The sequence below is a fragment of the Thalassophryne amazonica genome, chromosome 15 (genome assembly GCF_902500255.1).
Source record: "Thalassophryne amazonica chromosome 15, fThaAma1.1, whole genome shotgun sequence".
NCBI lineage: Eukaryota > Metazoa > Chordata > Actinopteri > Batrachoidiformes > Batrachoididae > Thalassophryne > Thalassophryne amazonica.
In genome coordinates this window covers 21,535,107-21,548,206 of record NC_047117.1, presented here as the reverse complement: position 1 = coordinate 21,548,206, position 13,100 = coordinate 21,535,107, and the positions used below count along the sequence as shown (strand labels likewise).

Sequence of the window (13,100 nt, the reverse complement as noted above, 5' to 3'; positions counted from 1 at the left end):
GTTTTTCTCAAAAACATTTCCTTTCAGCCATTAATGGCATGAATGTCACTCCATACCTCTGAGCTGAGCTCTTGCAAATGGCTGCGCTGCACGGCAACATCAATGTAATTCATAAAGAATGCAGGATGTCTCATTTTGTGAGGAAAAAAAAATTTAGTTTGTTGTAGTTTGTTGTCTGTGTTACAACGTTTGGAAAGAGGTGTCATTTGATTTAAAATGGTGATTCACTTTGAAGTTATTAATTCCTGCTGGACTCTAACTTGACTCGGCAGAAAGCGGCGCAGTGTTTGGAGGTGTGCGAATGGAACGGAGGACGATTCTCATTTCTTGCTCGCAACAAGACAAGAGTCCAAGTTAGTGACTGCACAAAAGTGACTCATGATTGACATTTTTAAATGGCTTTGAGAGGGGTTAAGAAGCAGACTTGTTGCAGCGAAGCAATGAACCAGAGCACTGCTTAATTGCTTCAAGAACAGTCGCTGCAGAAGCAGTTGATTACAAACCCACTGCAAGGTCTGCTATTGATGTCGGTGGATCAAATAATTTCTTAATGATTCTCAAAAAGAACCGGTTCTCGATACCCATCCCTTACTCTGCCCTGAAAAACTCTGCCCCCACCCCTCCCCCACCCCACCCCCCCAGCGGGAGCGCACCTCACAGTTTGAAAACCACTGATATAGATGATTTCCAAATGAAACAAATGCTCAAAGGACTTTACAACAATGCCTCACAGACATACACTGGTGCTGCCATGAATGACTGCACACCAGGAGCCACTTGAAGATTAAGGCCCTTGTCCAAGGGAACTTAGCATCTTTTCTGTCTTCTTTTAAAAAATGACTAGAAGATCCTGGGAACAGTTATTTAGCAGCATGTTGTGATCAAACAGCTTCAGATTTTCTACAAGTAGTTAAGCTGCGAGCGCACTTTTTGAAACCGCTTTTATTATCTCAAGTTGTGAGCCGCTCCTTCCCTGTGCGGGCCATGGTACAGTGTCTGTGACGTTCCCTAAATCCTGAAGGCTGCTACTTTTTGTTGTATGCATTTAAACAACACATTAAAGCCGCAGTGTTCCTGGCGGAATCTGTCACACTTTCCGGGTAAAGCAGATGAATAAATAAAGTGCCTCTGTTCACTGAAATGGCCCCTCTTTGTGTTATTTGCAGTTGCCTTGAGTTAAACCCTGATCTCTTTGTAGGCCCTCTCCCAACAAGAGTTGACCTTCTGCTCTGACGCGTAAGGAGCTCCTCCGGATCAGAAAAGCGACAGGAAAGCTATGAATAAAGGCATCATTGCTGCCAGACTTCTTCTTCTCTCCCTTTCCTCCGTCTGCTGCTGCTGGAGCTTCATCTGTGCGTTCAGTCGATGAGCAGAGAGATGTCTTGTTGGCGGCACAAAGGAGCGGTTCCGTAATAAAAACAGTTGTCTCTGGTGGTCCCGGTGTAATTGGGATTGTTAACGTGGAGAGCTCCTGAGGGAGACTGAGAGGAGTACGTCTTTGTGTAAAGCACACAGACACCTCTGCAGCACTCCTTGATTCTCATGTAAGTAAGAGAGTGAAGGAGAGGAGGAGGGGGAAAAGCAAACAAGTCACCTGAGTTATATCAAGCTGTGCTGCATGTGCTCACTCTGTTTTACTTTGGCTTTACTTTTGTTTTTACACTGTGCAGATTTATTTATATGGAGCAATGCTCCTTGAAGTGACTGAGAGCTATAGAGAGAGACAGAGAGAGAGAGAGAGCGAGAGAGAGAGAGAGAGAGAGAGAGAGAGAGAGAGAGAGAGAGAGAGAGAGAGAGAGAGAGAGAGAGAGAGAGAGAGAGAGATGTTTCTTTGAGAATTCTGCAGAGGATTTTTGTTTTTTAAGGCACAATAACACTGCACCTTACACTATCCATACAAAGCTTCCTGTGTTTATTTATTTTTTAATTTATTCATTCATTTTTCATTTTTACATCCAGTCAGCATGAAGATACTTATAGAGGTTAGATATATTTATGAAAATGAAACAGTTTTATCTCAAATGAACTAAATACATATAAATTAACTAAAAGGTTTGCAAAAATTAGCCAGTTTTTGGTGTGTGTGTGTGTGTGTGTGTGTGTGTGTGTGTGTGTGTGTGTGTGTGTGTGTGTGTGTGTGTGTGTGTGTGTGTGTGTGTGTGTGTGTGTGTGTGTGTGTGTGTGTGTGTGATCAATGTGGAGACGTTCACAGGTGAGACACACTTAAGAAAATGTAGCCCTCCCCCCACAAAAAATTAGCCTAAAATAGCAATATTTATCCAACAACCCCATAAAAATCAACAACAACAACAACAACAAATTAAAATCAGACAAATTTTATTTGAGATGGTGACATTGTGTGCGTGCAAAATTGGAGTTGCGTCAGGAAGGGCATCCAGCTTAAAACTTGTGCCAAATACCAATAAATGTGGCAAACCAGGAACAAAACAGGAGCAGCCGAAATGACAACACACACATTGTGTGCATGAGTGTATGCACGCATGGCATAGTTAAAAAAAATAAATAGTTTAATTCACAGGACCAAATTTAGATCAAATAATCAAAATTACATAATTTGGTGAAATTAGAGTAATGTGTGTGCCAGAGAGATACTTGAATGGGGTGAGACATACAAAATACTGAAAAAGATATAGACACCCCCCACCCCCACCCACCCCCATACACACACACACACACACACACACACTCACACACACGTGTGTGATTCCGAATAAGAATTTGGTGCTTTTTATTCATTATTATTATTATTATTATTATTATTATTATTATTATTATAACTGTGAAAATCCAAAATTGAAATGCCAAATTTTTATTTCTAAAATACATCAGATGTTCCAAAAAATGATATGTGGGTGTGCGTGCGTGCGTGCGTGCAAAACAAAAAGGAAGTGTAAACCAGATAAATCAGTTGTAAATATAAGCACTTTCAAGTGCATTTGCTTTGTTTCATCTTTAATGCTTATCTCACTATTTTTATTTTTTTTAATGCTAATTTATATATGTGTGTGTGTGTGTGTGTGTGTGTGTGTGTGTGTGTGTGTGTGTGTGTGTGTGTGTGTGTGTGTGTGTGTGTGTGTGTTTGATGTAATGTAATTCTAACTCACTTGTTCAGAGAAAGATTGTCTAAAATAAACTACACTGTCACTTTGTTCACAGGGTTGTAGCTCTTGTCCTGCAAACTTTTCCTGAAATTCCAGATCCACGGCTTTAACACGGTCCCTGCAAACACTTCACGTGTGCTTAAAAGCCGTGCTGTCCACCTCGGTGTGTGTTTCGTTTATCCGCTGCAGAACTTTCACGTTTGCGTCCGTCGAACAGAAGCGACCACACCACGTGCAGAAAACGTACATCAAAGCCAATCGCTTGCGAGCAGCTGAGTTGATTTATTTGACTTAAGATATACTTTTGGGGGGTGTTTCATTGTGGATGAAAATTTCATACACCGATTTAGAGGTGGTGAAATATAAATGATTTCTTTAAAGTTTCATCATAAATCAGTCGGTGGGTATATGTGAGCAGACACTGATTGCTCCTTGATGTCTTCTGAACCTGATCCCGCTCCACGCGCGCTCACGTGGATGTTGTCCCGATGAGGAAGCGACGTCCTCCTCATCCGCCTCCTCCTGCAGCTTGGGGGAGCAGGGTTTGTGTCACTACGTGTCCGTGTGCGTCAAAAACGTGAGAAAAATAAAGAGGTCGGGACAAAAACACGCAGGCGTATATATGGAATTTATATCATATTATAATAGTAAGTTTTATCTATTTAAATTACTAAAATAATTCAGGAAAATCAACGTTAAAACATGCTGATAGTTGCCAGCTGAAGATGCTTTATATTCGCAAAAAAAAAAAAAAAAAAAAAAAAAAAAGATTTCAGTGTTCTGAAACCTTATTACGGCACATCCTTACATGTAAGCTCTCTGTTATTCACATTGCGATTAAATATTAAAATGACATCATACGGTTTCATTATCAAAGAAATATGGCCTTAATATTATCTTAAAATTAATTTCTTATTCATAGTCCAAAATGATGCTCGTTTTGCTTCTCAAACAAAGCGCGATTTTGTGGTACAATTTTTTCTCGCGCAATGTTCTCATTTTTAACACGTTTTTTAAATCATTATTATGAAACCGGTTCCGAACACGTGTGATATTATTTACAATCTAATTTTCTTTCCGTCTGAAGTGTTAAAATTAGATAATTTTGGGTTATTGTTCTTATTCTGTTACAGACAGGTGGACCGGGAGCTGTCCATGGTACTGCCGCACCTTTTCCTGCTCCCTTGTTGATCGGGATCGAAAAACAGGTGCAAGAAGTCGGATTTTTATTTATTTTTTTCTGTAAGTCTGAATGTGAAGATGTGGTTTTGCTGCTGCTAACGTGGTGGGGTGAAGAGTTATTTGAAATAAATGCCTTGTCGCAGACTGCCCATGCGCAGAGTCCCCAGGCGGCGGTGGTAGTGCGGCTAATGAAGAATAATAAATCATGAAAGGGCTTTTCAGGTACAGCTGAGAGAGAGAGAGAGAGAAAGAGAGAGAGAGAGAGAGAGAGAGAGAGAGAGAGAGAGAGAGGCGGAGAGAGACTCAGTCTGCCCTTCGCCTGAGAGCAGAAGCAGTTCGAGTCCCCGCAGCATTCCACGGAGTGGAGGAGGTCCAGTGGACTTACAGAGACCGGCAGCACCTTCGCTCCACCGCTACTTCTAACAGGTCAACGAAAGTACTTTGGAAATTTTTGGAAATCCTATAAGAGAAGAAAACCTTTTTTAAAAAGAAAAGAGAGAGAGGGGAAAAAATTCGTTGCTGCTTCTTGCGTGAGGAGCTTTTCAGGAAAAAAGCAAAAAAAAAAAAAAAATTGTAAGTCAGAAAAAATCCCTTTGCACAATTGAAGGGGAATTTTCTTTTCTTTTTTTTTTCTTTTTTTGGGGGGAAAAATCGCGCCAACGATCCAGAAAGAGATCTTCTCTCTTTCTTTTCAAAAAAAGAAAGAGAAAAGGGGGAAAAGAGGAAGAAATAAAAAAAGTCGACTTCTAATCATAAATAGATGCGTGAAGTTCCACGTTGGACCGTCTCTCTGCTTCAATTTATTCGACAGTGATTCGAGATTCCTACGAAGCTATTGGGGCTTCAACTCCCGACCGAGGAGGCGGAGTCTGAACTTGTTAAAAGGAACTTGCGGAGGCTCGGACGGCCGCAAATATGATGATGATGTCTCTGAACAGCAAGCAGCCGTTCGCGATGGCCCACGCCAGCTTGCCCGAGCCCAAGTACTCGCTGCACTCGTCCTCTTCGTCGACGCTGACTTCCAACGCGCCGTCGTCGTGCTCGTCCTCCCGCCACAGCAGCACCATCATCAGCAGCAGCGGCGGCGGCGGCAGCTCGGAGGCGATGCGCCGCGCCTGTCTCCCTACCCCACCGGTACGTATTCTGCATAATCACTGCTTAAAGGCACATTTGACAGCCCACTTTTTTTTTTTTTTTTTTTTTTTTTTTTTTGGCTTGATGTTTTTTTCATGTCTGCACAGCAAATCACCCACCTCCATATTTTTTTCTTCCTCCTCAGCTTAACTTATGTATTCAGTCGGCTTTGCCTTGCGTATTAATTTTTATGACCTGGGATGTAGCATGTCTTGTTTTGTGTGCCCCCGCCCCCCCCCCCCTCCTATTTTTGCCTCTCCCCTTCACATTCTGGAAATGTTTTAAACCAAGGAGTGGAGGGAGAATTCCCTGCTGACAGTTATGTGTGCATTCTATTTGCAATTGCAGAGCAATATATTCGGAGGCTTGGATGAGAGTTTGTTGGCCCGGGCTGAAGCTCTCGCGGCGGTGGATATCGTCTCCCAGACTAAGAGCCACCACCACCCTCCACATCACAGCCCCTTCAAGCCGGACGCCACCTACCACACCATGAACACGCTGCCCTGCACCTCGTCTTCTTCCTCCTCCTCCTCGGTGCCTATTTCTCATCCCTCCGCTCTGGCCGGCCACCACCACCACCATCACCACCACCACCACCACCAGCCTCACCAGGCTCTGGAGGGGGATCTGCTGGACCACATCACTCCTGGACTGGCGCTAGGAGCCATGGCAGGGCCGGACGGCTCGGTGGTTTCCACCCCGGCGCACCCGGCGCACATGGCAGGCATGAACCACATGCACCAGGCGGCCATCAACATGGCCCACGCGCACGGGCTGCCGCCGCACATGGGCATGAACGACGTGGACGCCGATCCTAGGGACTTGGAAGCATTCGCGGAGAGGTTTAAACAGAGGCGGATCAAACTCGGGGTTACCCAGGCGGATGTAGGCTCGGCTTTAGCCAGCCTGAAGATTCCTGGGGTGGGCTCCCTCAGCCAGAGCACCATCTGCAGGTTCGAGTCCCTCACGCTGTCTCACAACAACATGATCGCTTTGAAGCCCATCCTGCAAGCGTGGCTGGAAGAAGCCGAGAAGTCTCACAGGGAGAAACTAAACAAACCCGAGCTGTTCAACGGCGCGGAGAAAAAGCGGAAGCGCACGTCGATAGCGGCGCCGGAGAAGAGATCGCTGGAGGCCTATTTTGCCATTCAGCCGCGACCCTCGTCGGAGAAAATCGCAGCGATCGCGGAAAAGCTGGACCTGAAAAAGAACGTGGTGCGGGTCTGGTTTTGCAACCAGCGACAGAAACAGAAACGAATGAAATACTCTGCATGCGTGTAAAAGACTTGGAACTGACCAGAGACGATTTGTATCATATTTCCTCTCTCTCTCTCTCTCTCTCTCTCTCTCTCTCTCTCTCTCTCTCTCTCTCTCTCTCTCTCTCTCTCTCTCTCAGACACACACACACACACACACACACACACACACACACCCTTTGACCCCCTCAATCATCGATGACTTTGTGCTTTGAACTTCGAAAGATTCCGAACATAGAAAAAAAAAAACTGATAAACTGAAAGCCAGTGTCACGCGTCTTTTTACTCGCTGAGAACGAGCTGTGGAGTCCAGTAAAGCAAGTAAGCGCACTGTTTCCACACTTACTGCTTTCACTTTATTTATGAGGATTCATTTCTATGTGGATAGGTTGATGTCGATCAGAAATACCCTCCTCTCCAACCAAAAGAGCGTGGTGGGAGCGGGTTCATCCAAAGCACTTGATTATTCGGTGTTTATACTTTAAGCTTATCGGATAAGCTGCATTTTTTTCCCTCCAAGTTCAGATGCAGTCTGACATTTATTCAGGGTCCACGAGGGAAGCAGAAGAAAAGAAGAAGGAAGACAACAAAACACTATTAGATCTTCAAAGCTAATGTTAGATTCCTGCCAAATAACTCTGTAAATTTATAATTTAGCGTCACGCACTTCATCCTGTGTCTAAATGTGTATAATTAATTCCACTTATTTTGCTACCGCGTGTGATCAAAGTGAAAATTCGAGGTTCTATTTTTAGGATTTGGACGTTAAAGCTAAGGGTCGTGCAAGAACTTTTAATTTTCGCAATTTGATTTATTTATTTGATTTATTTTTTTGCCGGCTGCAGTGAGTTTACAATCCAGCGTGGGGCCAGTGTCTTATGAAGTATTTATTGAGTGAGGTCATGTTTACTTCATTACATATTTATTGGGATTCCCCCCTCCTCGTTTTGCTTGAGAAAATCAAATCCTTGCTGTTGTTCTGACAAGACACAGGCAACAAAATCTTTTTTTTTTTTTTTTTTTTTAAGTTTTACGATTTGTAACATTTGAGATGGTACAATCTAGATAATATACGAGAAAGTATTCTCTTTTTAAATTATTTTGTGTATGTTTTCTGCTGTTTATTTGTATAGATATACGCGCATCATTATGAAGTCGTTGCTTGTTAAAGTCACATTGTTTAAGTAATGTTTTTCTTCAAGAGAAAAAAAGATCAGCTTCATGGAAGTATACGTGTACAATGTAAATATTTCATTGGAACCAGTCGATGCACATAAATATATCCGTACAGGTTTTTTGCTGTTAATGCTGTTTTAGCTGAGGTAACTTATTTCTGTAATGTACGTTGCTTTTTTAAGTTTCTGCTTAAATAATTCCGTTAATTTATTACATCCATGTAAATTATTTATTTATTTATTTCATTACTGAACTGCAATATGTGTTTCATTAAAGAACAAACTTTAACATTTAATCAGACGTTTTGGCTAATTCAGTCACATTCGTTCATTTATTCATCTATTTATTATTTATTGATGAGGAGGAGGGGAACGGTTTAGCTGGGGGCTGTGGATGGCTTTTTAAAGATTTTTCTGGTTTCATACTTTTTTAAAAAACAACAATTTTCAGTTTTAGTCTCGATATTTCAAATTGTCAGGTCTGAAAAAAGCCGCAGTGCCCATGAGCAAGGCGTCCTCCATCCAATTCTCTCTCTCGCTCTCTCTCTCTCTCTCTCTCTCTCTCTCTCTCTCTCTCTCTCTCTCTCTCTCTCTCTCCCTCTCTCTCTCTCTCTCTCTCTCTCTCCCTCCCTTTTTAAAAACAACAAATTAATGCTAAAAAATGTGTAACATTCGTAGAAATTGTCTTTTTTTTCCCTTCAGATTCCTCCTCTAGGCCCCGGCCAGCAGGGCCTTTTTAAATACACGCGTGGCCTCTCCACGCACTCGCCACCAGCACGTGCAGCACAGTACTGCCTTACCTGAAAGCAAATGCTAATATTCTATTAGAGTCTAATCAGGGGGTCTGCGGAGAGCTGGATACGTCCCTGGAGCGCAGACTTGCCAGATGTCAGGCCGCCAGAAAAACAGCTCTGCTGCCAAACGTGCCCGTCTCTATTTAAACACACACTCAACTACGCTCCGTGCGTGCGTGCGGGCGGGCGCACGCTTTGAAAGAACCTGGACTTGGAGGAGGAGGAGGAGGAGGGGGATTTTTTATTTTTATTTTTGTGTTTGTGGGGGTGGGTGGGATGTCATGTCCAAAACAGCAGGAGTAATGGTGCGTTTCAGCACCATGGACAGCGAACTGCACGTTTGTCAAAACAGTCTGCATTTTACTCTGACTTTTTACTTCTTTATTTATCAATTTAGCATAACTCTGGTGAGATATTGTTTAATTTTTTATATGTCAACTTTACGTTATTATGTGGAAACTAGTCATTTAATACATGCATATTATAAAATTTTATACAGTATCATTTCTCATTTAATTACATTGAAAAAATGTTTGTTGGTTTCATATGATTTAATTATGTAAAACTCTTGGTGTCCAAACATCACTTTCTTATCTTTCATATGTCCCAAATTGCTAAAAATAAGAAAATGATGTATGTTATTTGGACTCATTCTGGAAAGTAAGTCATACTTCCTTATTTCAGTGATTTGTATAATTATATATTTTAATTTTAATAATTCCAGCATATAAATATCTGTGTGCCTCCACACTTTCCTAAAAGTGCCATATTGGCGTCATATCATGGTCAAATTTATTTTTCAGCAAGTACTTATTTTTTTAAATGCAAAATACTCGTAAATTAATTTTCATTCAAACGTATTTTCCATGCCTTTAATTCTCTCACGATCAAGCCACCGTTCTCGTGACAAACTGAGAATATCAAAAAGACACTTATTAATGAGACGACGGTGATGGTTCATCAATTAAAAGATGCTCCTGGTGAGCGCTTCTAATTTCCCCCTGAACGAAACGTTCACTTAACGCGCTAATAAGAGCGAATTATTAAATTACACATCGAATTATGAAAAGCAGATAATTATGAGGAGCGAGTTAAGCAGTCATTAGCCGTCCCTGTTAATTACCGCTGGTCAGGGAGGGCTGCGCGCTGAGTGGCGCGTCGGGAATTGAAATTAACTTTTACGCACGGCGCGAGACTGGTGTAGACAGGCAGACAGACAGATCTCCAGCCCGCTTCCCTTTCACCTATTGCAGTCTTTATTCAATGCAGCTCTACACTGAAGAAGGCGGAAAAAAGGCCTCTTTACCCCAAAGTATTTTTATATCATAAATATGCGAACATTTCACATCCCAAAACCAGACAGATATCCACGCACTGAGACGACACTGTGGGAGCTTTCCACACTCACACACAAAAACCGAAGAGGGCAGTGCTGTTTCCTTTTGTTATAATTACACCCTGTGTTTTATTTTTCTCTTTTCCCCCTGAACATGTCCCCCCTTTCACAGGGATACTGATGAAATTTTAATGAAGCCAGGGACTGTCGGAGCTCCGCCTGGGGACCTGAGAGCAGAATATTTTAACTGTACATTTACGCCAAGTGTCTGCCTTCAAAGACGAACTGTGAGCAGCCAATCGAACACGATACACGATAACTGTTTTTTTTTTTTTTTTTTTGTATTTTATTGTTTTGATTTTATCGCCTGCGCAATATTGCGCGCAGGCGACAAATAGCCATTTGGCACAGTCGCCAATCAGTTGTTGTTGATGCAATATTAATCAGCTATCAATAGTCATTAGTTTGTTAAGTGTTTTAGAAGAAGCAATCGATGGTGCTGCAGGAGGAGGAGGACCGTGGGACACTTTTTGATTTTGAGCATGAGCGAAATACTCAATGTCTGCCAACGTCTTTTTTAAATCTCTCTAATAGCGCATGTGCGTTTTCATCAATTAATACATTCAAATAAGTCTGTTTTCATCGTGATTTGACGTTCTGCTAAACTGCACTGTTTATTACAGTGTTATTACAAGTTTAAAACATCTGGCAGAAGTTAAATTCAGCTAAGGGAAAAAAGAAAAGTTTGCTCATTGTGGCTTCTAACATAATGGGCATTAAAATGCTAATGTTTGGATAAGTGCATGCTTTTTTTGTTTTATTATTTTTTGCAAATTCACCAATGACCAAATGCATCAATTAATTTAATGACGCCTTTAACTGAGAAAATGTTTTAACATTAAAAGCCTGGTCTGCTTAACCTATAATTTCAAAACAAAAGGCATAAATCTATTGGTGTCCAGTCATGTAGATGTGATTTTTTTCCTCCCCTCTTCTCATCAAACATTTATTATTGAAGTATTTAAAAACAGGATCCTATTAGGTGCGCTTTATTCAGGGCTGCGTATGTTTATTCTAATGTCAAAATAATGCAAGGTTTTCATTTAGGGTGATAATTACTGCACTGAGTGCAATGCAATGTCAAAATAAAATGAAATTATGAAATATTGAGAAACTCAGTCAATGGTGCACAAGCCAGTAGATTCTGATTCAGCGGGACCCAAACGTGGATGAATGAGGATGGCTGCATCCAGAGTAAATTTTGCAAAACCAAACATGCAGATTATAAAACAAATTACCATGGAATATTCCATTTTTCTGTTTGTTTGTTTTGTATAATTTTTGTAATAAATCAGATGGAAGAAATTTTGTGAGAAAACATCTTCATTTACCATCACCATCTTCAGTAGCATTAGGGTAGCTGTTTCAAAACCAGTGTCACCTTTGTCATCACCATATAAACTAACTTAATCTGTCTTTCTACAGCCTTTCAATACACAAGCTAGTAATAGAAACAAACTGGCTTTATCGCTCTACAACCCTGCACAATTCTTTACAATCCTTGATTTGTGCCAATTTGCAAATTTGAATATATATTTTTTAAATATGAACTAAGGTTAATATTTAGATGTTACCATTTAAAAGAGAAACGTGTCAACACCTTCATAGACCTTTACAGTAGAACACATTAAAATACAAGGACAACATATTTTTAAATTTTTAACAAGAATAAAGTTCAATTAATTTAGGAATTTGGGGCACGAGGAAGAGTAAATCCATCTGTCAAGTAAAAATGTGTGGAATATGAAAACATTACCAAAGACAAGCTAGTATAATAATAATAATAATAATAATGACCAGTGGCTAGGGAGTATAGAAAGCATCAATCAAAATCACTATGTAAAGGTCAGAAGAAGAATTGGCATTTCAAACAAAATATATTCTGAAAGAGATGTGTGGGGGTTTTTTTATCTTTATTTTTTATTTTTTGGGGCAGAATTTGTTTACAAAAAAATCACAGTGAGAAATCCATGTTTACGAGATATTATGAGAAAGAAAATGTAAAATAAATGTATACAGTTTGATGCTTTAAATTTTCTTAAAATGTTTATAGCAGTTGTCCAGCAATATTCATTAAATAGCTGTTAGTCCACTTTAAGAGCAGCACCCAGTCATAAATTATTGATAAAGCCCTTGAAGATGAATTTTAAAGGGTCAAATAGATTCCCCTTCTTTGTGTTTTTTCCTTTATAAGACAGAATCAATGCAAACAGTTGTTATCACACTGTATGCTCATAATGTGGTCTTGCCAGCATTTACATTCCCAGTTAAGTTACATTTAGATAGATCACAACAGATGATCTCAGCATAAGATCAAATTTTCTTTGCAATATTTTTATGATAATGTGAATAATTGTTTAAATGGTTCCAAAATAAACAACATGATGATGTTGTTAAAGACTTGCCATGGTTCATGTAAGAAAACCGGTAAAGGTTGAGCATCTTCAGCATTGTTTACAATGAACACGTACCACTGTGCAGTCAAGACTAATGCTGGAAAACACACAGCACATATGATGCCAGAAAGCAACAAACACATGAATAAATAAGTTGTGGCATTTAATCCAGTCACAATGTGTGGACTCAGTGCCATTGGCTATGAAATAACTTCATGATATCACATGTGTATAACATTTAGGCCTTCTCCACCTGATCTTCACTCAGCAGCCTTTGCAGGCTGGTGAACCTACTTGTTCTCAGAAGCTGTTTTGGTGTTCTGAATGAGTGAGCTGTAGACTTTGTAGAGATTGGACCTTAATGAGAAGGTGGTAGAGCTGTCTACTGGCTGTGTGTTCATTGGGCTTTGACAGCAGAGCTCTGCTGCAGATCTATTAATCATAACCACAAGCAGTGCTTCTCTCTCTCTCTCTCTCTCTCTCTCTCTCTCTCTCTCTCTCTCTCTCTCTCTCTCTCTCTCTCTCTCTCTCTCTCTCTCTAGTTTATACAGCACAGAATCATTTACATAAAGTCCTTAAGGCAAATAACTGTTGGGGGCTCTAATTTATATCTGATCGAAAATTAGCCGTCATTATGCGCACCAT

At 40.7% G+C, this 13,100-nt stretch overlaps 1 protein-coding gene across 1 annotated transcript; it reads left to right on the top strand.

Annotated features, from left to right (window-relative positions):
- The first annotated feature begins 5,041 nt into the window (after positions 1 to 5,041).
- On the top strand, positions 5,042 to 6,836 carry pou4f2 (POU class 4 homeobox 2). The gene is made up of 2 exons (XM_034189149.1): positions 5,042 to 5,438; positions 5,787 to 6,836. The coding sequence occupies exons 1-2, from the start codon at positions 5,220 to 5,222 to the stop codon at positions 6,717 to 6,719; spliced, it is 1,152 nt and encodes a 383-aa protein (XP_034045040.1). The 5' UTR covers positions 5,042 to 5,219; the 3' UTR covers positions 6,720 to 6,836.
- Positions 6,837 to 13,100: the final 6,264 nt, after the last annotated feature.

Coding starts and splice junctions, on each gene's coding strand:
- pou4f2 (XM_034189149.1), top strand. CDS start 5,220: ATGATGATGATGTCTCTGAACAGCAAGCAGCCGTTCGCGATGGCCCAC. Junction 5,439..5,786: donor CCTGTCTCCCTACCCCACCG/GTACGTATTCTG, acceptor TTGCAATTGCAG/AGCAATATATTCGGAGGCTT.